At 41.5% G+C, this 25,342-nt stretch overlaps 1 protein-coding gene across 1 annotated transcript in view; it reads left to right on the top strand.

Annotated features, from left to right (window-relative positions):
* Positions 1-25,342, top strand: part of LOC120530941 (calsyntenin-2-like) — a 662,732-nt gene that overhangs the window by 567,650 nt on the left and 69,740 nt on the right. The window contains exons 9-10 of the mRNA XM_039755786.1: positions 4,438-4,600; positions 10,221-10,387. Of these exons, the coding sequence (XP_039611720.1) occupies positions 4,438-4,600; positions 10,221-10,387 (330 nt within the window). The remainder of the gene's footprint in view (positions 1-4,437; positions 4,601-10,220; positions 10,388-25,342) is intronic.

Raw genomic sequence — 25,342 nt, forward strand, 5'->3', positions numbered from 1 at the left:
GAGCAAAAACCTGCAGCCACTGCGGCTCTCCAGGACCTTGATTGAGGACCCCTGCCTTAAGCTGTCACCCGTGTGCATGTGTGTGACAACTGAAAGCACATTTGTATGCTTCCATCACTCCATCTTATCACATTTGATACCTTACATGGTAAAAGGTCTTTACTAAACAGAAATTGTTGTATTTGCTTTTATGACATTTCTAGGTTGTATTCACATTGGGCCACATCCAATGATCAGTCATATGTTTTATGTTGAAACCATTTATGAAAGCTTCCTGTTTGAATGTTTTTTTTTCTAAGACATTGATTGGTTTCTCATCATCCAGGTCTTTAATGACCTCTTAGGCACAGCCATCAGCAGTGTGTCTGCCTGCAGAGAGAGTGTTGACCTCTTCGAGAGGCTTACTTACCTTAGCAGTGACAGTTGCGATATGTTTGTGAGACAAACACTGGACCCCTTTGGAACTGTGTCTCTTCGGAGAATCTTTGGGTACCGTTGGTTTGACTTTTTGACCAATGAGTGGTTGCTCATGGAGTTCCGAATGAGGCACATTACCTGCATTGTGAGGGAGCGTCAATTACGGCACCACGTCCATGTGGCGCGATTCCCCGAGGGTGATCCTGCTCGTAGGATCATCATTGTTGGGGACCCAAGTGGCTGGACCAGGCCAAGGGGTCACCCACGTAACACCTGGCTGCGGCCGATAGAGGGTCATTTCTGAAGGGTGGGACTGGACCGCATGTCTGCCTGGGGGTTGCCAACCAGAATCCTGAGCTGTTTCGTCATGTGGTGGGTGCGGCAACATGCTGTACCAGGGCATGCTCCCCAAAATGACTAGACCTGAAATCATCTCAAGCAGTAGAACCTCACAATACATTCTGTTCGGTGGCTGGTGTTACAGGATGCTGAGCCACTTCAGTTGTGTGCAGGGATCTGTGCCCTGCCCTTGCCACCTAACAGAGATTGTTTTTTAATGCTAATAATACAATAAGCATCTCCCTTTTAGGCCACACTGTTGGTGGATCTTCAGTTTGGTTACCAGCAGTGAGACATTGCCACTCTTTTACACCAAGCATTCCATTGAATCCTCCTCTTGTTCTTCCTCCTCCTCCTTTTTGGTTATTACATCATTGATAATTAAACAATAACAATTATAAAATGAAAACAAATGGAATCATGTCTGTCACTGATGTAAATGTTACAATAGTGGATGAAAGTCAGCATCAGAGTTTTGAATAGTCAATGCTGGTGGGGTGTCAGGCATACCTGAGAAGGCCTTAGCTGATACTGGGAGCATCCAAAAAGCTGTGTCTCCAATATCAATCAATATCATGGTCACATTATAGGCATGATTTACTCCACTGCAGGTGGCTAAGCAAATATCTTTCCTTTATATGTTCCGTCCTACTATGAGCACATTCACAAGACACCTTACAAAGTAACCATAAGCATAACACAAAGTATCCTTTCCTCCAATTTCTAAACCACATAACCAATAACTATAACCATTTCTAAACCATAACCAATAATGCCACCCCCAAAAATGTGCCACCCGGGGCGGACCACCCCCCCTTCGCCTGCCCCTAGCTACGCTACTGCCTTCATGATAAGTAATTTAATGAGTGAAGACATAGTCTCTCCATGTTATTGGTTGTTAACCATTGTAATTTACAGTCCAGGTTCTTAGCTACTAGGCCACACTGCCTAAAAGAGTCGCTTTAAGTTTGAGGGAGTGACAGTCAACACTAACAGCATGTGTCTGGATGGGAGGGCAGGGGGTGTATTTGAGCAGCGAGGCTGTTCCACTTTGTAATGTGAGACCCACACAGTTACAGTTTAGAAGTCAGAAGTCTATTTACTCAGTTGGGCGAGAGGTGTTTTCCTTTAGCACAACTGGATAAGCTGCCACATAATGAACCAGAGGTCCAGGGTTTACAGTCGGCTTCCCATATGAGGGCCTGAAGTAGAGAGAGAGTTTGTCTTTAGGGACAGTGAAAGTTAGGAGAGGGTCCTAGAAAGTGTGGGGACATTTACCTGCCCCTTGCTTTTCATTCAAGTTTAACATTAAATAATAAATGGAAGCATCCTGAGCCTGAGTAAGCTGAACAAACTTGCCAAATTGAGCAGCTTGTGACACTCAGGATCCCTTTTCTCCAGCAGTAAGTGGGTTGAAACGATGAAGTGTGTCTGCAGAACTGAACCAGAAGATTCATGCAAAGTTCAGCTGAGGGTGTTGGTAAGCCTTTGATTTATTTGCTGTCTTCTACTGACCAAACATGAGACTGTGCATCTTAGGTAATCTGTGACAGCTCTGCCTCTGGCTGTTCCAGCTTGGACTGCTGGTCTCATTGTGAGGGGCTAGGAGCCAACAAATCAGTCCTCTACTAAGAAGCGAGAACTTCTCATTAAAAGAAAAGTGAAAGTTAAAGAGATTAGAAGAGTTACTGTCAGCAAATTAGCAGGAAACGGCAGCTTCTAATGGCAGGGTGTAGGCTGTCAGTAAAGTTTCTGTTTATCTCCTTCACGTGAATCAGGTCAGCATCACAGGGAGTCAGAATCTGACAGCAGATGGTGTTAGTGTAATTCATGCATTTGCTCAAACCAGTTACTCATAAAGTTTAACACCAGTGAAGAATGATAGTAAATACATTTTATATACATCTATAAGTAGGTGATGAGTTCTGTCAAAGTGCATCAGTTTCCTTTCTGTGTCTGAAGACAGAGTGAGTGCCACACAGGAAAAGGAACGTGGTGCATGGTGGGAAGACAGAAGAAAGTAAAGCAGGTCAATCTGAAATCATTAAATGTTTCTTTAAATATAATGTACTCTCAAGTAAAGTAGAAAACTGATAAAACATTCATGTCAAATGCAAGATCACAATAAAATGTTATCCCCTCTGGTTTTTTGGGGTGCCACTTGACCCATTTCCTGAGCTCAGATTCTAGTGTTTCTGAAGTGTTTCTATACTTACTGGTCTAAATCAGTGATGTAAAATGCCACTGGGCTACCAGAGGTAGCTTTTTAGTGTCCTGTACACTCTTAAACATACTGGTTCTTTATGGTGCTTTAGGGACAGAGTGTTGGCCTTGAGGCTCGGGGTCTGTGCCAGCAATCAGAAGGTTGCTGGTTTGAACCTCTTAAACGCTAAAAGTGATTTGACTCCTTGGGCCCTTGAGCAAGGCCCTCAAACTGGAATTTCTTCATCTTCATCCAGCCCTGCAAGCAGGTCCTCCAACTTACTGAGAAAACGTGGGGGTTGGTGGTAGGATTGGCACTCCAGCCATCATAAAAAATCTCTCCCATTCTCCCAGTCTGATCCTGAGGTGTCACCCACTGCACCCAGGTCCCAATCCAGGTGATTTGTCATGTGGTGGGTGCAGCAATGGGCTGTAATCAGCGCATGCTCCAACCCTTATATATACTGTATTTATGGTGTTTTACTGGGTTGTATTGTTCCTCCTAGAACTTTTGCTTGATAAAGCACCATTTCATTCTGGGAAGGGTTGTTTGCATATGATGTCAGTTCTTTGTGCTTTGAAAAACCACATACAGTATGTAGAAACAAATGAACTCTTTACTCTGTGTTAGACTACCTAGCAGAACAGTAACAGATTAAGAAAACCTTGACTTGTTAGCCTGTGTTATTGTATGCAGCAAGAGTCCTTTTAAAATCACGAGCCACTGGTAATTCAGAAATCTTTTACCATCTATTCATGGTTATTTACTATATGGAGCCTGTTACAGATCTAAACAAATAAAGATTCTGTTCTGGAACCTTCATGTGGAATTGCCTTTTGGGAACTAAAAACGGTTCACTGTGGCATCGCTCTCTGGCACCAGAGTGTACAGTGAATGTGGTGACATCACAAGAACGACTTGTGTACAGCGATGCTGTCAAATCTACAACTACTCAAAATGGAAAACCCATCTAACTCAGGGATCAATCAAATTTCAGAGCTTATTTTGTAGGACTTGACCTTATAGACTGAAGCATTTTGGTGATTTCTTTTTTATTATTCTCATTTTTATAAAATGTTGTGAAAACCCCAAGCATTTCAAAACAGCTGTTATAGTATGCCTGCTTGCTTATTCTAGGTATTGTTAACTCAGGGCACTCCTGCATTTGTTTCTACATTAGAAAACATCAATGACATTTTTTAAACCACATTTTTTGTTTTTTCAAGCAGAGCCATTCCTTGCAGATGGGTTCCCATTTGGGGCAATTAGAGTCCTGCCACATTCACTAAGAGGTGTAATGAAAGTTTAATGAGCTCTGTCTTTGTGAAGAAATCAATTTGTCTCCTTACTCGTTCTTCAGTACACAATAATGTTAAGATGCTTCTATGTGCCTTAATCATTGCTGCTCCATAATGTACTGCCCTCTGCTCAATTGATAGGTTTTACTTTGACTACACAAATGTATTTCTTTTTTTCAGATTTGTGACAAAGAGTGGCATTACTATGTGATAAATGTGGAGTTTCCTGTTGTCACCCTATATGTTGATGGAGTGACGTATGAGCCCTATCTGGTAACTGATGACTGGCCGATTCACCCTTCACAGATTGACATGCAGCTCACCGTTGGTGCATGCTGGCAAGGTAATTATCTTACTTTTTTTTTCCTATATACTCAATGAGATTGCTGTGGCAGTGCGGGTCCACTCCATGCTTTCTTGTCATGTCCGGGGTGTGCGCAATGAGGACGCACACATCCAGCAAGGGGTTGGTACTAAAATTGCTCAGTGCTTTAATTAAGATTAATCAAATAAAAACAAATAGTGTTTACATAGAGCAGTGCATCAAATTCTTCTATAAAATAAAAAATCCATAAAAATCCACGTGAATCAATCAATCAATCAGCATTTATTTATATAGCACATATTCATACAAAAAATGTAGCTCAAAGTGCTTTACAAAATGAATAGAAAAATAGAAGACACAATAAAAGATAAACATAAGTCAACATTAATTAACATACATTTAAGAGTAAGGTCTGATGGCCAGGGTGGACAGAAAAAACAAAAAAAACCTCCAAAGGCTGGAGAAAAAAATAAAATCTGTAGGGGTTCCAGACCAAGAGACCGCCCAGTCCCCTCTGGGCAATCTACCTAACATAAATCAAACAGTCCTCTTTGTATTTAGGGTTTTCATTGAAGGACTTGATGATGATGGTCACGTAGACTTCTGGCTTTCAGTCCATCAATGTTGGTGCCTCATGATGCTTTGAGTAGGTGGTGGTGGCACAGGCTGCCACCACAAAGAAACTGGAAAAAGAAACAGAAGAGAGAATAGGGGTCAGTATGGATTTTGGAGCCACTGTGAATAATTATTGTGAAGAATTGAACATACAGAGTATCAGTATTAAGTTAAAGTGAAGTTATAAAAAGGCCATGTTAAAGTAATGTGTTTTCAGCAGTGTTTTAAAGTGCTCTACTGTATTTGCCTGGCGAATTCCTATTGGCAGGCTATTCCAGATTTTAGGTGCATAACAGCAGAAGGCCGCCTCACCACTTCTTTTAAGTTTAGCTTTTGGAATTATAAGGAGACACTCATTTGAAGATCTAAGGTTACGATTTGGAATATACCGCATTCCGACATATAAGATGGAGTGAGATTATTTAAGGCTTTATAAACCATAAGCAGTATTTTAAAGTCAATCCTGAATGACACAGGCAACCAGTGTAGTGACGTGAAAGTGGAGGTTAAAACAATCCAATAAATAAATATCCTTTAAAAATGAACTTAAAATCAGGAATCTGTTCCATAAAATGCTTGCAAGCACTGGTTCATCCTGATGTCTCCTCTGCTTACCCAGATGGCATCCTCCATTGTCCTTCCGACAGGAACCAACCAGGCTTAGGTTCAGTGCTGTCCCATGGGTTCCCAGCAATGCAGCTCGCCAAGCCCTCCTTCATCTCCTGCTGCCGCTCTTCAGCCTTATGCGGGAGCCTCCTACGAGCTACCTCTAGAAATGCTCGGTTGGAGTGACCCTCTTCAGCTCCCTTGAGCCTCGGCCCTACACTTCTCCTAGGGACTCTCCTCTAGGCTGCCTGCTTCCTTTCCTCTGCCATCTCCATAAACTTTTCCCCTTTTAACCTACGACTCTCATTCTCTCTTCATTTCTTTTTTTCCATTCCCTTCTCTTTCTTTTCTTCTTTCTGTTCCATCTTTTTCCATCCCCTCTTCACTGTGCAGGCTCCTTTTTACTTCCCTACTTGTGGTACGCGGCTAACTCCGAGGTGTGAATGAGGCACCTGACTGATCTGTTCACATTTACACATGTAAGCGCAATCTGCCATGCACCCCAGTCAACCCCTGAGTGAAGTGTTCTGTTCTGTTCCTGTTCTGAGCCTGCACACTCAGGGATTTGATTATTTATTCAAAAACTGCACTGCGCCGTGGACCTCTCATCACAATTGCTTTTTCAGTGCCATTGCCAGTGTAAAATGAACAAGCTAGTCCAAGCAAGGAGCTCAAATACCATTTGTTTTTGAGAATTGACAATGATGACCAATTGAAGTGCATAGACACTCACGGTAATGTGTAAAAGTACGTTATGCAGTTTACTGATTGATGAGGTGAGAAACATCAGCAGTAAACTCCATATGAAAGTCCTGCCCCCTGATGAGTAGGCTAGATGCCACAGGAAAATACTTTTTTTCCCTTTAAAATTTTAAATTGAATGTGGGAAAGCAACACATCTGTTCCTTCTGGTGGGAGAGAGCACTTACATTCAGCACACAAGAAACCCCTAATAGTCCCGCTGGGGCTGTTTGTAACGCCATTTGCATTCCCCAATCATCTCAAAGCTGTATGCAATAATTAGAGCTCACTGACATGTAACTTATGGAGCTCTCTTTCCTTTATGAGTGCAACTGCACAAGGTCGAGGCTCTGGGGAAAAATGTTTGTTTTCAAACAAGACCTGAAGTTAGGCATCACAGCTCTGTTGGACACAATGCTCAAGTTTACTTGATGGTGAAACCTGGCATCATGTCAACATATTTTTTTTTTAAATGTCAAAAATTGCACCTCACCTTACTTGGCAAAAGTATATGAAGCTGGAAAATGCTGGAGTGTAACTCTTGATAGTAGACCACAACAGAAATATCCATCAGATGGTTAGAATTCTTATTGAGGGGCTTGACATGGCATCACCTACTGATCTAATTCACAAGACTTGCTGGTGTTATGGCCTGCTTGCTGATGTGCTGTGACAGAGCTCAGAGTTAAAAGAAGCACAATAACATCATCATTGTTATGACTGATTGGTATTATTGTGGGGGAAATTATATTACACTGTGTGGGGTCAATCATTGCTATAGGTAGCTGTCAGGCAGCTAACAGTAAACTAACAATGAACCATTGTGGTTGTGAGAGTCCTCTTGGCCAGCTACAAATTTAATTGTGGAGGAACTGATAATGGGTAATACTAGCTTGTCAATGAAGTGGTCATTAGGTATTATGTTAGAGGAGCTGATGCTCGCTTGGTGCGGACCAGTCTTTGCTCTGCTTGACTGTTATTTAGGTGGAGGAGCTGATGTTGAGTTGATGCTAGTTAGGCATTACCATCACTAGTAATAATTATTGTGCAGGATCTAATGCTGTGTTGCCTTCAGTCACACATTGCTGTGGTAGGTTATGAATATTGAGCGTTAGCTGGTTGGTCACTGATGTGGTTGGCTGGTATTACACTAAAGGATTTGATATTCTGTGGTGTGCTGGCGCCCTGTCCGGGGTTTGTTTCCTGCCTCGCGCCCTGAGTTGGCTGGGATTGGCTCCAGCAGACCCCCGTTGGATAATAGATAGATGGATGGATTTAATACTGGGTTAAAGATGGCCATTTCTTGACATGACTTGTTCTTATTACGATCAAGAACCTGGTATGTTATTTAAGACATTGTCTGGTACTATGGCAAAGCATCAGACTTTGTACATGTCTCGTATTTCAAATTGTGCTCATTACTAGGAGATCTAATGAGAGTTAAAGTTAATAAAGTGCTGGTTACATACGTTCCAGCGTGGTGATGCAGCACTGCCTCATAGAACCAGTGTCTAAGATCTGAATCTAGTCATCTTTTTGGAGACTGAACCTTCTCCATGGGTTTTCTCATAGGAAATCCAGATTTCCTCCCACATATCTGAAGACATGCCTGTTAGTTTAACTGGTTATCCCTTTGCCATTGTAATTGTGCATGTGAATTGGCCCTGCAGTGGACTGACATCTGGTCCATGGTTATTGCCTGCCTTGCTTTCATTGTTAGCAGGATAAGATAACATTATTCTTGTGGTTCTGAATTGGGTCAGTCTGGTTTTAGGCTGCATGCACTGTATATATTTTGTAGCCTATAGGGCACTTTTGAGACATCCATAAACCAAAGAAATACTCCAAAGACACCCAAAAGTTACCAAAAAGAAGTTTATAATACAAAAATAAAGCACATGAAGAAGGTTTAAAGAGCAAATCATATAATTCACAAAAAAACAAATAGCCAGTGCCCAGTGCGCCTTCTGTTATTTCCTGTAACTGAATCTTGACTGGCCACATTGTGACGGGCCCTGCTCCTGTCTCCCACCACCATCCCTTGGTATCTGCAGGAGCCCACTCGGAGCAGAAGCAACCTTACCTTGAAAGTGTCATCCGCTCACTCTTCCAGAGGCCGTACTCAACCACTTGCCTCCACACTTTGGAACCCTCTCTGCCTCGATCCTGACTCTGTCTTTCCTTCTTTCAATCCTTTCCTGTAACCTCCATTTCTCTTTCTCATTCCTTCTTCATTTATCCCCCGTCTCAATCAGGCTCTCCTTTATACTTCCATGGGTGCAGTACAGAGAGTCAATAAGGAAATTGGAACCAATTGCGATCAGCCCTAATCCCCCCATTAAACATCCCTGGGCACATGAACAAGCATACCCTCAAAGCTTGAACCACAACTTTTTTTTTTAAATCGCACGATGCCATGGAACCTAATGAACTTGTCACCACCAAAATCTCTAACATCTCCCAAACTTTCTCACCATCTCTGCACTCTGTTATTCCTGACAACTGAGCTTTTACCACTGTACCATTTGCTCTCCTAACTCCAAGTTTAACTAAATGTGCTCCCCATGCTGGAGTTACTACCAGTTGGCCCTCTTGCACCACTTTTGAGCTCTGGAAGGCCATCTGAAACTCCTAGAGGCTTCTTACTAAAACTCCCCCAGTAGGCCCAGGTGCTCCTGCTGTACTGACCCCCCACTTAATATAATAATTAGTAGGAGCCCCTGCATAGCCTGATGTAGGCTGCTGCCAGCTACGGGAAGAAGAAATTCCTGTTGTAGTTGTACATTTCCACCATGGTGTTTGCATTACTTTGGCATGGCTATTAACATAACCATTGCTCATGAACTTCCAGTTAAGACGTTTAACAGCCCACCTCTTCTCTCAGATGTCCTAAAATAGGCTGCAGTTTTAATCATAATTGGTCCTATCTTTAAAATGGTTAAATATGGCACGTACAAGTTCACAAATGATTCAGAAGCATTTGTTAGGGTTATCATTGACATGGCTGATGTTTCTTTGATTCCATAGGATTTTTCTGTTTTAGGGTCATAGTGCCAGGTAGCTAAGGTACATGGACATTTAAAGAGTACCTACAGCACTTCTGCTAATCCACAGCAGCATGCCTTTGGATTGTGGAAGGCAGGAGGTGTGTGTCAAATGCTGAAACTGGGCACAGCGTCAAACTGAGTTCAGACTTTCTAGAACTCCACCAGTTTGCCACCTCTAATGACAAGAAGGGCTTAGAAAAAATCCATAAACTGAAAACTGTTTCTTCATGGCAATAGAATAAGCAAAGGAAATGTAACCTTTGCTTTGCTGATATTTATTATAATCGCTGCAGCTTTGTGTGTTTGTTATATAGATTTTTAATTAATAGTGTCGCTCTGGGAATTTCTAGAAAATGCAAAGCAATTATGTCATTGCTGTGAAAAATGACACTCTTGTGCACGCCATGGCTGAGTGGCAACAGTAACAATTTTCAATGCTGGATGCTTATTTAATCATTTCAGTGAGCCAATGTGAGAGCATTTTATTTATTTATTTAAAACTGGCATTGCAAGCTGGCTGAGCGGAACATTTCATGTCAAGCATCATTGTGTTTTAAGCTGTTCTTCTTATAGGTGACGTCTTAATCACTTGACACTGCGAACATCTAAAACTCTTTCTACCCCCTCAGGTGGAGAAGTAACAAAGCCTCGATTCACCCAGTACTTCAGAGGCAGCCTCGCTGGCCTCACCATCAGGCCGGGAAAGATTGAGAGTCAGAAAGTGATCTCTTGCCTTCAAGCATGCAAAGAGGGCCTAGACATCAATTCTCTGGAAAGCCTGGGCAAAGGGATCAAGGTAAGGGTGCCGAGGGCACGTCATTTCTAATAAAACATCATCTATCTGATTTATGGCTCCCTGTGCTTCCATTGGACTATGAGCAATACTGCATGCTTTCCCCAGAAGCGAAGTTAAGCTCCACAGCAGCAACATTTGGTTTTGGATACACAGTTACAGCACATGAGATGCACTTGGCGAAAAGCAAGCCGTGTCTCATTATTAGCAGGCTTCACCTTCGCTGGGATTAGCCTTTAATAAACATTCAGCCAAAAGGTGCTTCACTGTCAGAGGCCTCGTTCCACTTGTCCGACATAAACTAGCATTTTAAAGTCACTTGGAGATGCTGTCTTGAAACCCCTGAGCAACTTTGTATGATTTATTTTAACTACTTGTATTAAGCCTGTCCCCCCCGAGACCCCAAGTGTGATGACCTCTGTAAGCATGCTTGCCTGAGCTGTGTAATCCTAAACCGCAGCCAACTGTTCATAACAAGTCCATAGAATTTCTCCAAGGCTTTCTGGTGACTTAGCAATTACAAGCACACCAGCGCTTTACAGGAAGCCAGCGAGAGATCTCTCCACTGGTGCACTCAATGGCTTTGTTGGGTTTATTTAATAGAGCAAGGAGGCCCTGGGAAAAAAAAAAAAAATCAACACGGCAACTAAAATTAGCTAAAGTGCCCGCAGATGAAATATGTCACACATAAAACCAATCATCTTTGACCTCATCCCTTGCCTTGCTTACACAATTTAAAAGTGTAAAATGCTTTTTGTATTTGGCTCCTTAGAAATATTTTCTTTTGTGAAAGTGGAGCAAGGTAGCGACCTAAACCAGAAGCAGCAGCAGGCACTTCCAGCCTTGGTTACTGCCAACAATTATGTCTTTAATAGTTAACCATTTTAACCACCCTGTATCCTTTATCATAACCCAATTGTCCAGGGTGGGACTTAGGGAGGCAATGTTGTGAACAACTGGTGAGAGGTAGGAACCCATTTTATGACTTCATTTCCTGAAACAACTTAATCCATTTGAGGATCATAAGGAGCCTGAGCCTTTTCCAGCAGAACCTTTGAGCAAAGCAGGCAGCAGTCTTAGAAGGAAGAGCAATACATCGCAATAGTATATCTAAACCTAACATCACACCACTACACTAGGGCCAGTGGGAGCTGCGCCATTTGGACAGTTAGAAGTTCATCAGAATACGTTTGTACTAACACACAGAGAATATGTAAACTCCACATAAAGTCAGTAAAAGCAGGGTCTACACTTCTCTGAAGCTTGGAGTTAAGGGTTTGTGTCAACTGCCAGGCAAGAAATATACCAATTAACCCAACCTACAATTTCTAAAAACAGAAGCATTGGGCAGCAATGTACAGAGTATGATGTCATAGTGGAATACAGAAAAAAATGACATGCAAAATAAATATGCATAACATGCAAATACTCTAAGTAGGTGTTGGGTCTGGTTCAACTGTTTTATGGATTACCAAGTATTGTGGTAGACTTTCAAGACTAGTCTCAGAAGAATTAAATGGACAGGCCTGGTGAGCTTTGTTGGGCTGAATGCCTGTTCTCATCTAGATTGTTCTAATATTCTAATTTTAATTATACCACATGTACTTCAGAACAGGCAATCCACCTAAAGCTAAGCTATGGATGGGAGACTATCTAGGAAATGTTTGGGTTTCTGCTGGAAGATGTTTTGGTGAGGCCAGCAGGGTGTGCTTACCCTGTGGTCTGAATGTGGATCCCATGCTCCAGTGCAGTGATGGGGAGACTGTTCTGTAAAAAATGGCACTGTCCTTTGGATGAGACATAAAACCGAGGTCCTGACTCTCTGTGGTTATAAAAGATCCCTGGGCAACCTTCACAAAGACTGGCCCCCAAGGCCAAGTCATTCTGGACCCCTAATCTTCCTCTGTCTCTAATTGGGCAACTGTCTCTCTCAGTAATTCACCACCTAACAGGAGTGTACTGTGTTGCGAATGGCTGGGGCTGCTGCCCAGCCGGGATGCCCAAGAGGACCGGAGGAGGGCTTGCACCTCCTCCAGACCCCGAGGGGACGACCTCCCTGGTTGCTTTGGGGACCACGGGTAGAGAGCTTGGAAGCTCAACCCTGTAGGGGCCCGTGTTCGCCACCAGGGGGAGCCCCGCTGCCTTTGGAGCCCTGAACCTCAGCACTTCCGCCACTCCTGGAAGTGCTCAGGGGAAGAAGAGCAGGGACACCCGGAGTGCTTCCGGGAATGCAGCCAGCACTTCTGCCACACTAAGGCGTGTCGGTGGAAGATTGCCAGGAAACACCTGGAGCACATCCGGGTGATTATAAAAGGGGCCGCCTCCCTTCATTCAGGGCTGGTGTCGAATGGAAGAGGACAAAGTCTGGAGGAGAGAGAAGGAGTCGGCCTGAAGAAGAGGCATCGTGTGGTGTTGGCCTGGATTTTGGGGGAGTCTGTGGGTTGTGTGGCACTTTATTTGTAAATATAGTTGTAAATAAACATGTGGTGGTGAATTTACCATATCTTCCTGTCTGTGTCCGAGGCTCGTTCCACAACTAGATAGATAGATAGATAGATAGATAGACAGATAGATAGATAGATAGATAGATAGATAGATAGATAGATAGATAAGGCACTATTAGATAGATAGTATCACAAAAAGACTCCAGACAGTCAAAAAGGTTTGGGGCAGCCACCCGTATATTATGATCCTGGCTGTAAAAGACAGTTTACAAGACTAGGTCTAAATCAGAACTGAATATGTGGAGGTAAGATGGCGGTTTTAAGGGCTGGTGGAGGAAATTATGTCATCTATGCCAGAACCAGAAGTGACATCATCCGAGGTGCCGCGGGATTTCCTGGGAATGGTTTGTAAGGAACTGAGAGAGACAGTCAGCACACTCTGCCATCCCCTGTTCTGATGTAGTATTACACTTACTCAAGCCCTTTAGCTGCCTTCTAATCGCATATGTATGATGATAGATAGATAGATAGATAGATAGATAGATAGATAGATAGATAGATAGATAGATAGATAGATAAGGCACTGTATGATAGAGTAGAATTCCCTGCCTCTTTGGCTGCCATCACAGCCGTCGGCCATATTGCATTGAGCTGTTCGGGTGTGCTCAAGGTCTGCCTGTTGTCCAGGTCCTTCAAAGCCTTAATAAGCTCCATTACTTCTCTTCAAGGCAAGAAGTCGGCAACATACTTAACACACAAAGCAGCACACTGGGCTGACACTAAATCTTTTAGAAGACAAAACAAATAACCACAGCTTGAATGGAATCAAAGGATTTTGCTTCTTGAATGTCTTTAATTTACGTGCAAGTCATGTTTAATTGTAGAAATGGAAAAAACATGCAAATTTGAAAGCTACAATGCTGAGCTTTTTTTGAGTAAGCTCATTATGTTTTTTTTAATACACTGACATCTTTATTCACTGTCCCAGAAATAAATCACAATCCTCTTGGTTTTACTAATTGGCACAAAAATAGCTGAAATAACACAGCATGCAAATAAATCCCCAAGCATCTAAGACTCCCCTGCTCTGAATTCTTTTATTCAAAGTGCACAACAGAATTTAACAATAAGCTGGTGTCCAATTCAGAATGTACCGTGCTTTGCATCCCTTCTGCACAATTACATCTTCCATCACTTATTGACCCAGCAAAGGGTTTCACACTCTCAGCAATGCTCTTTTCAGTTTTATGGCACCTGATTTCAGCAATGTTTTCCCTATAGTCACACTTTCACCCTCAGCAATGAAGACCTGCAACTTGTCCTTCACTGTCGTCTTATTTATAAAAGTGTAAATTGGTAAGCATTTTGTGCTGTAGATGCTTTATCCATCCATGTGGCTCCCAATGATTTTACTCAAATATTGAGTGGGTGTTCAGTTAGAAGTTAAAGATGGCCTGACCTAACTCTCCTGGGCCTTGACCCACTTGGAGATTTCAGAAATACAACAGGCTTGATATTAGGACTTTTGCAAGTGGGACCTTGTTTTGAAGCATTTGCTGTTCCTTGAAAGGGATTTCATCAAGGACTTTGCAGGGCTGTTGCATTCTGTCTGCTATAAGTGGGGACGTTGTTTACTTCAATGCAATTTTATTTAGGTATCAATGTTAAAAAAGTGGCAAAACCTTATAGGCTGAAATAAGTCCATTTGGAGGCTACGTGCGGCCCGTGTGCTGTTGTTTAAATAGCACTTAGTCTAAAAACAAATCATCCAGCCAGCAAAACCATGCCTGCACCCATTACACAAATGACTATCTGGTATTGGAGAGATGCCCTGTGTTTTTCTTTTTTAAATAATGGATCTGAAATGAACCTGATAAGACAGTGGTCCATAATTAAACAGCATAAGGCTCATAAAGAGATGAACACAATATCAGTGACACCCCTGCCACCACCATAACACATTAATAACAGCAACTATGAGGTGCTCTCTCTAAGACTATTCTTGGCTATATAGTAAGTAAGTGTACATGGCAGGTCTACAGATCAGAAATAAATTAATCATAAATTTAAAAAAATATACTGGGAAAAAAACCAATAACACATGCACTCTTAGGCACCCACTTCAATAGCCATTCACCTTCTGAGCCTTAGTGAACCTTAAAATAAATGACCAAAGCAGAGAGGAAAAAAATAATTATTAAGCTTTTTACACAGCATCTTATGTTGAAAATGCTCTTGTATCTCAAACACACAATCTGTAAAGGAGCTAAATCTTAATATGCTTCTGATAGATATGACCTGCATTTTAGTGACCGCATATGTGACAATTAAACCAGTGACAAACCAAAAACTAACCTGTTTTTAGTCGTGATGTGCGAGAAACAAGAGGGCATGAACATAAAGAGCAGAACTGACCTGTCCAAGCAGGCAACTCAGCAAATGGGTGGCACTCAGTTGGTGGCCTCTTTCAGTTGTGCCTAGAAGAGTTAGTGGCGTTTGGCACTGACTCCTGTAGCCGGCTGTAACATGTCTTTATTCTTCTTTCTGGACAACAAGGGGTAGTCAAGGCCACCCCACCGCTGAAATAGACACACTCAGTTCTTAGCCTGATCACTTTCTACATAGCATTTACACCATTTTTTCCAAGCGCATGAAGATTTTCTACAGGTATTTTGGATTGTTTCCTCCTTTGTATTCAATACTGCTCTTATAGGTTCCAATTTAAGTGGGGTCAGAAAATTAATGGATGGCAGATTTCAATTTCTTTCACAGTACTGTATTTGAGTTCAATAAACACACCCCAGATAGCAAAATGAAATACTCAGAGCTCAGATTATGGGAGATACAGTGGGTGGTGGACCATCAGAGCTCTACATTCGCAGATTCCTTCCAGGTTCACATGGGTTTTCTCCACATACTGTATGAAGAAACCAGTCTTCTAAGACAGAGCTGACTTTAATTCAAAGCTGGTTTTTGCCTGACATTGTCAAACAGGCACAATCCCTCCGCAATTTTAACTTTGATTTGTATGGAATGATTGCAATAAAATTAGTAAAATTTTAAAAAAAAGTATTATTTTGTTGTATAATATTAACTATTTACTTATTAGTCTGTTCCTTTGTTCTATGTACCTCGTTCTCTGTATTCTGAACATAGTGGATTGGATCCGCCTGATGCTGCAGCCAAACAACTTCCCTAGTGCTGTGTAAGAACCAGCAGACAATTTAATAGTGGTTCTTGGTGGATTTTGATTTATTGCACAAATAACTTTTAGAATTCTAATTTTTGACCCATTTGTTTCCTGTTTTTATTTTCAAGTACTGGATTGTAAACTGACTTTGTATACTTTTTGAGGATTGCCCTTGTAGAATTGTTACTGAAAGTATTTTTGTAAATAAATCGTTCAAAATTTCAAAGAACAAACTTTGTTGTTCTAGGCCCCATCCATACTAGTATATTTTCGTTTAAAACGCAGACATTTGTTTCAACTTTCGTCCACACTGCCCTGGTGTTTTCAACAAAACAAAAAAGAAAACTTTTGAAAACGCTTTTCAGAGTTGGATACTTTTAAAAATGCCAGCACAGCATTTGAGGGTGGATGAGTGAAAATGAAGATTTGTGAAAATGCTGACTCCATCACACCCTGGCTGGTTTGTGCTTATTACATGGCTCTTCCCTGATTGGATCCTGTTTATTACAAAGACTCATTCTCTGATTGATCGCCCTTCACACAAAACAAACATACAGTATTTCAATATAGTGGGAACAGAGAAGATGCTTTCTAAGGTTGTTTGTTGTTTACCTGCATGCATATAAATTGCATTTTTTAAAAATCGTGGTCAAGCGACTACTCACACTTCACGATAGTGTCGCCAGTCCTATATGTGCTCAAACTGCAAGCAGTGGCGTAGCTAGAGTTCGTGGCGCTCGGGGCGGGGCTTCAATTTGCCGCCCTCCAACATATTTGAATATGTTAACCTATTTAATTAGAAAATTAGAATGATGTATAGATTAAAATTAAGATGCATTTTGTATAGATTTATTCATATATATAGAGAAACAGCAATAATTTTTCATATATAATTATTTATAAGCATTGTGAACGCTGGCCCCAGCACAGACAGACGGACGACATATTTTGCTCCACACACTGTTTATTTACAATATATACAGTAATATAAATGTCACGTGCACTCACACAACCCCAGTGCCTTCAGCACCGAATCCCCCAAAAGTCCAGGGCCCACAGTCACTGTGCCTTTCCTCTGGCCGCCTCCTGTCCTCTATCCAGCTCCGTCTTCTGCCTCCCGACTTCCACCAACTGACTGGAGGGAGGCGGCCCCTTAAATAATGCCCCGGATGAGCCCAAGGTGTTTCCGGCCTCTTCTCCTTAGCCACGCCCCAGCGTGGCGGAAGTGTCGGCTGCGGCACACAAAGTCTTCCCCAGGAAGTGCCGGGCTCCCGGGATAATTAGGCACCGGGGCGCCGCCTGGCGGTGGCCACGGGTCCCTACAGGGCTGGGCTTCCAAGCCCTGTACCCAAGGCCCCCTGCCTAACCAGGACGGACGCCCCCACTCAGTCTGGGGGAGGCACACGCCCTCCTCCGGCCTTCCAAGGCGTCCCGGCCAAAGACCACACAGAGTAAACCGGCATCGGGGCGCCGCCTGACGGTGTCCACGGGTCCCTACAGGGCTGGGCTTCCAAGCCCTGCACCCGTGGTCCCCAATATAACCAGGACGGACGCCCCCTCGCGGTCTGGAGGAGGCACAAGCCCTCCTCTCCTCCTCCTGGGCGTCCCGGCCGGGGACCACAGCATTAACTAAACAAGAATATAGTATAGACTCACTAATGAGCCATGTGCAAATTATTAGTTTAATATAATTACGCGGCGAAAACCAGAACCAGTGTAGTGTACAAGTGATAGGTGGGGATGTTTTCTGTGCAGAGCAGGAACGTATTCGGATAGATAACGAAATGAAATTATAAATTGTAAATTAGTTGTTTATCTTCCTAGAAATTATTATCGGTGTAATGTTTATGTTTATTTGTGTTATTGCCTAATAAATTTCAACTGCTGTATTTGACGCTGTCACAGAAGGACAGTCTGAAAATTATTTTTGAAGCATTTGTGCGGACCGCCCCTAGCTACGCCACTGACTCCAAGAGTTTGTTCAGTCTGCTCAGACTGTACGAATACAATACACACACTCACTGCACAAAGCATTTCAGGATATTTGATGAACACATCAGAAAATCAGCACATGAGACGGCTCAAACTACAAGACAGAAGACATAAATTCGGATCACGCAACCACCACAAACTGCACGTGAAATAACGGCAGATGAAGCTGAAATTCAGGCCAACTCTGAAAATCAGTTGGCGACTGTAAATCAGGTTTAAAGTTGTGCCAGAATCGCATGGTGTATGCACAGTTTTAGGACGTTTATGCTGCATGTATTATCCATATAGGCTGTCATTTACGTCAAATGCATTTTCGGTCATTTTAATTTGCATGAAAATACTTTTGTGAGTGATGTGAAAATGGATGTCGATCGTTTTCATATAAACAATTTTTAAATGAAAACATAGCAGTGTAGATGCAGCTATAGAGTGCCTTTTGGTATTGAGTGGTCAAGTTCAAGACATCCCCAATTCTCACTGTCGTTTTAATGCCCTACAACAAACGGTTTGGTGCAGCCAGCTATTTAAACTGCTGTGTATTCAAATGACTCCATTTTAATGGACCATTCACACGTCACAGTGGCCACACAGCCGATGATGGCAGCTGTGCAAATGCAAAGTAGGCAGAACCCAAATAATTAGTTAAACATTTGACCCTGAGTATTCAGCAATTAGAAACTCTGACATTTCACTTGTTTTTGGAATCAAATATAATTGCCAAGTAATATCAATTTTAAAAGTAAACCCTTGGAAGGAAGACATTTATTTGCAATACATTAGTAAAACGTTCAAAATTCATCATCCTTTTGTTCACAGGCTACAAAAGGCTAGTCTTTGTTTCTGACTACAGGCAGCCAAGGGAAGATCCATTATAGTTTGATTCCCTTTGACTTGTGGCCCCAAGGACTCCTTAACGAGTCTCCGCCATGAGGTGCAAAAGCTGCACATCTAAAGGGTGTTGCGCTGGCAGACACTTTCTTTCGCTGCTCGTTCTTCTAAGGACTTGTAGTGGCCCCTCAAGAGGCCTCACATCATACACAAAATTACGACGACATCTTTTGGTGATTTTCCTAGCAAAGTGCGAGAGCCTAGTGCGTGATCACTTTTGATGCCGTACTTAACATGTAACCTTTTCTTAATTTGTACTCTCAAGTGCCGAAATCTGAGAAGAGCTTTCATGGTATGATCTTCTTTTTTTTTGTTTTGTTCGTACCACACTGAATGCCTGCTTCCTTCACAATGAGGGGCTGACAGCAGGGATGAGCATTGTGCTTAAAGAGGATTTATTTCTTCACTTTGGTAAACATTTGAGTGACGTTCTTTCTTCTTGTTCTGCTTTGCTTTATCTGTGGAAACAGAAAAAAATGAGACATAACATCAAATCAGGCTCAGGACTAGAAAGAGTTGTTGGAGCCTAAACTTCGAAAACATTAGAAACAGACTGCTGATTTAATAAAGCAATACAAGGAGCTGTATCCCTCTCAGGAGTGTTCAGAGCATTTGCATAAGAGTATTGGATATGATCAGTAAAATGTCACTACTGTACAGCAGCAAAGGACATCACTCCATGTGAATGTGAGGTGGAACGACTGTGCTTCAGTCAGTAGAGATGTCAAGGTCCTGTAAAAACACTGCAAGTTCAAATTATACACCTTGACTGGAGGCCAGCTAAAAACTGGCATTAGAAGACAGGAGTCTATGGATAATCTTGCTTTGTTTATTTTGTACCAAGTCGATTCAATATTTGCTGTAAAGCTTTTGAAACATGCATCCCAAGAGTCTTTTGAGTAAAGATCAAAAATGTTTTGTAAATTCATCTTCTAAGCTACGGAGTTGGCTATACCTCAAATGGAGCAGCTCCATCCACCAGCAGCTGGAACTGAAACATCTGTTCTTCCATCTGTCTTTTTTCCACACCCTCTGGAGCAGAGGACTACGAGCAGCAACAGATCACAAGGCATCTGCAAAATGTGGCAACATCAAAAACATGCCGAGGCAGTTCAGGTAGGAAATGTAACATGAAGTTTCAAATATGAGTAGAGCTCTTCTGAATTCAGAGATTCATTTTTTGCCACCACTAGGTGATGTTTTATTCCATTACTCTGACTTCCATTCTCAATAAGTCAATGAAATATGTTTTGTTGAGTTCCAGAAAGTAATATCAAAGAGGTCAGACTTCAAAATGCATCATTTAGATTAAAAGCATAGCAATGTTTATGCATTTAATGTCCATTTGAATCCAGGAAGCACACAAAGAGGCATTCAATTCAGCACAGAATTTTAAGTTATGCACTTGAAACAGAAGCCTTGTCGACTTTTATATGAGGACAGCTTGGGTTAGCAGCTAACCAAGTCCATAAAGCTGCTTTGTTTAGCTAATAGCTGAGGTACGGATGTCAAACTCTGGTTCTGGAGGGCTGCAGTGGCAGCAGGTTTTCATTCTAACCATCTTCTCCATTAGTGACCAGTTTTTGCTGCTAATTAATTTCTTTTGGCTTTAGTATTAATTAATGTGACTCTGACTCCTTAGTTGTCTGTTTTTTTCTTATTTAGCAGTCAAAAAATAATGAGACACAAAAGAAGCTGCCACATGACCAGGGGGGTATTTCTCGTACGTGGATTACTTGTTTAGCCGGATGTAATTGTTGACAATTTGGCATGATTCTGGATCTGTCGGTTTTTCGAAACTCTTGCTGGATGTGTTGTCATAGCAGCAGATCCAAATCCTCAAACCTGCTCGGAGTAGGTTTGTTCGATGTAAACAAGGATTAGCTCACACACTTAATCAGTTTCTTTGCATGGAATTCATTCAGTCATGGCTTCACCGTTCATGAACGACCAACCAATTGATATCAGTGCGCAAATTATAAGAAGATAATTTCATATAGAGAGGGTTTTGCGTGATCGGCAAGATCCTTTATTGCTCCCGGAGGAAATTCTTTTCGAAAGATACCGCTTTAGCCCTGGCGGGGATATTGTACCTCAAAGATTAATATGTGAAGTCAAACTAGGCGAATTCAGGCTCTCTCAACCACACAGACAGTATGCATTGCTTTGGGTTTTTTTGCAAGCAGCACTTTTTTTATATACTGTAAGCGATGCAGAAAATCTATCTAAAAGTGCAGTTTGCCAGGCAATTCATAAAGTCTGTTTGGTTCTGAAATATTTCCTTCGGGTTTTCATAGTGTTTCCTGGACACCTGCATGTACAGACAATAAAAGAAGCATTTCATGCCATTGCAGGTACACAGGCAAAAACACCCACAGTTCCATAAAGAATTTCACAATCAGCCTAACATTCTCATTCCTCAGGATTTCCAAATGTGATTGGGGCACATGGGACTGATCAGAGTGGAGTTTGAGCAAACATTATTTGGAAAATATACCTCTCCTCCAGATGAATAACCAGACACAGTGTCTTCATCAAATATTTGACCTTCGTCAAAATCTCGTTGGTCAGACACAAGTTCTAGGGTTATGACATTCTCTGCAGCTGGTCCAACAAAAAAAACATATCCTCAGAAACAGGGTGATGGCCATTTTGCTGGAAAGCCAACTCTTCTGCAGGGGTTAGGTCTGGACCGCGTGGACCTCCACCTGTTTTTTGCTTGTCTGCCTTCTTATTAGCTTTAAAATTAATGTTTTTTATATTATATGACTCTTTATGTCAACAATTCTTTAAATAGTTATATACCAATATTTACCAGTTTGAAGTATATTCCTGTACTTCACTTTAAACTGTCCCCATGTTCTCCTTGTGCTCATGTTTGATCTGGAATTATGACATATTAAATAATAATTAATCTGACACATAGGAAATGAAATGCTGCATTCAGTAAGCACAATGCACACTACTTAACGTTTAATTTGCGGCCACTTTTTGCCAGCCATCTTTTCTGGTTTGGGCTGCTTTTGCAGTGTTACCCCTTGTGCATATTAAATCTTGAAATTCTTCATATCCTAGAATAAAAGGTCCTGCTCCGCTTGTGTGACAAAAAAATGTGCCCGTTCTTTCGTCATTTTGTTACATCCTATCAAAGACTTGCTGATCATGTTTTCTACTCAATATATAAGGGCTTTTCGATCAGCATGGGCGCGTGTATTCATCTCGGATGATTAGATCCAGCTAGACTAATCTACTACACGGCTGTGTTTGAAAAAATGACTTATCCGGATGAGCTTCATCGGCATTAACTCATCCAAGATGAGGCATCTGATCTCGGATGATTTAAGCGACGTACGGAAAATACCCCCCAGCTCACCTGTGCCTAACTCACAATATCTGAAAACAAAGAGAGGTGAAGGTCTCAGTAAGGTTCATCTCTCAGGTCACCAAAACATTTTGATGGCGTTCTAAGAAAAAACTGAAAATCAAAAGTTTTGGAAATGTCTGCTGTGGCAGAATGAAAGCAGCAACATGCCATGGAATTAAATAACGAGTTTAATTAACAGCAAGAATTGGCTTCTCATTAAGAGATTGGTTGGAGAAGCCCCAATTTAGCTGGTCATCTTTTGACTCCTTTCACATCTCATTTCTGTTTGGCTGCCATTTAATGAAGAAAAGAATCAATTCAACGACTGAATCCTTTAAAACAGGGCTATTAAAAATGAAGGGAAAAGAAGTTAATTAGCAGTGAAAACCGATCACTAATTAAGAAGATGGTTAGAATGAAAACCTGCAGCCACCACGGCCGTCCAGGCCTGGAGTTTGACACCCTTGAGCTAAGGTGTCCCATATCTCCTTCTGAAAAGAAGAATCTCGATGTTCCAGATTCTTTTTTTGTGAAGACGTGCTTCGTGACTTCGGTCTTAATGGCTCTTCTCCTTTACACCGCTGTGCTGAAGCACATCATTCTCTCTTTAACTGAAGGAATGCTGCCAGATCAGTTTTGTTGACGCCTCTGAAAATGTCGAAGATGTGCCTGTATTCTTTTCTGTGGGGTTTGTCATGCCTCTTAGTCCGTCTCAGCAAGGATTCAAGTGCTGTTGTGTCTTTTTTAAATTGTTGTGACCTGAACTGCACACGGTTGTCTAGAAGTCTCACAAACACATTGTAGACTCTGAGCTTAATGTCCTTTGGCTTATACTCAGCTCAGTTTTTTACAAAATAGTCCAACTTTTTTTTTGGTCATTGTTGCGAATCTGGTATTCATAATTAATGTTTCTTTTGCTCGCACTTAGCACTTTATCCTTCTCTAATCTGTGCAATTCATTAGTTGTATGTCCACTTATTTAGGGTGTCCCAGTCTTTTTCAGTTGCTTTTACTCACTAATTTTGATGTCATCTGCATGTTTGCTAGCTGCATCAGAAGGGCGTTGATATAAAGGAGATGCCACTGATAGCTTTACTCTGTGTACTCATTTGTACCCTCCTTTAATTTGATGACGACTCACAGTTAATCAGAGATTGAGAAACGCAAAATAAAAAAAAACATAAAGGACAGATGTACAGTCTGAGCACAGATGAACTCAGTTTTCTTCACAGTTAACAAATTTCATACTGTGTAGATTTAAGACATTTATTATTTAATAAGAAATATGAAATTCACCATATAAGCCTAGATTGATCACATGATTGTTGAAATCTCTTTCTTTTTGCATTACTGGCAATTTTATCTCATGGTCAATGAATCAAAGTGACAGCATTTATGCTTTCTGGCTTCACCTCGCCTATCTGTCGTTTCCTGTTCCATGTTCTGCTGCCGTCTCTCCTGCGCTTTTTTCAGTGTCATTTTGCTGGCCAGCCGATAGGAGCGATTGCACACTTTCATAATGTTTTATTTTATATTATTCCAAGGCATTTAACCCCTTTGATCGCAGAAAACTATGGGCCACACTAAAAGGCATGGCATACCCTGATTTATTTGGTCTGCCTACTGAAAATCCAATAGCCCAAAAGTAATATTCTCTAATGGAAAACGTGAATGACAGAAAACTGAAACAGGAGTCCTTTCAGGCTGTACTCTATCATCACACTTATCAATTTTTTGCTGGGTATACTATGAGAATTGAGAATAAAAATGTAATCTCAAACAAAATCTGGACATCAGTGCTTTCTGGCGAGGCGAAGATACAGCTGTAACAGCTAAAAGTGAGGGCTGTGTGAAAATGTGAATGCAGACCTGTAGCTCGGTATAAACGAGATTATGATTGTGAAAGCCTTACTATATCAACGTAGCAGACATACATAATAATGGATCATAAATTGCCTAAAATTGCATCTAGTTAGCTTTGAATTTGGAATGGATGAAGAGTAGTCACAGGATAGAAGGACTTCACTGCTGAGGAAGTTGTAACATACCTACACAGGATCATAAAATGTTGCTACAAGGCAGCGATGATCTTCGTAATTAAAGCACATGGCTATGAGAGGTGACCCGTCAGGAATGCAGAGTGATGGTGACTGCACACGCTATGAACTTCAAAACCAGGTAAAGCAGTCCAAATAACATCAAGCGAAGCAGCAGCTCACATTACTTACTAAAGAAGGTCCTGTGGACTGGTAAAAAAGAAGAGCATGGGGACAGAAAAGGACACCGTTCTATTGTTATAAAGAAAAATGCCAATATGAACTCTAAAGATTTAAAAGGAAAAGGAGAGAAAAAGGCTAATGAACTATCAGCTGACGGGTCACTGGGAGTTGGAAACAACTATGCAGATAATACAGCAATTAGCGCTTTAGTCCTCGAAACAAAGCAGCTAGCACATTTTTTATTTTAATGTGCTGTGCTAATTCCTTTTTTTTTTAGTTATCTCTTTCTTTTGACAGACAGTATTCTCTTCTAGTTTGAGTAAACATTTATGAATGTCATTGTCAAACATATACTTTTAAGAGATAATAAACATTTACCAGATGGGTTTATTGAGAGCACTTAAAGCAAATGTTTGTTCTCCTTTGTGCTTATTTCTCATACTGGTTGCTTTCAATAAATGCTGTCACTTTTGATTCATTGAGCGGAGCATTTAAGGGTGAAAAGAAAATAAAAGGGTGAATCTGCCGGCTCATTCAGAGTCTCCTTTTAGCTCCTGTCTGGAACACTGTCATACCCTAACATTAATCATTGATTTAATTATCTCCTTTTAATTTTCATTTACAAGATTCTGCTGGCCCAGCCTGATTAGATTTCCTTTTTAAGGAGAAACGATTAACTCTGTGTTTAAAAACTGCATTATGCGTATTAAATCAAGCTTATGACCTTTATTAATCAGTATGATACCGCATAACAGACAACAAGTGCTAATGTGCTGCGTTCATTCAATACTGTTACCAGGCTGCTGCTTGTTACTAAATGCCACGATATGAGGGGGGAATGACACAAGTCACATTCTGGGG

Source organism: Polypterus senegalus, chromosome 1, assembly GCF_016835505.1.
Source record: "Polypterus senegalus isolate Bchr_013 chromosome 1, ASM1683550v1, whole genome shotgun sequence".
NCBI classification, from domain to species: Eukaryota; Metazoa; Chordata; class Cladistia; order Polypteriformes; family Polypteridae; genus Polypterus; species Polypterus senegalus.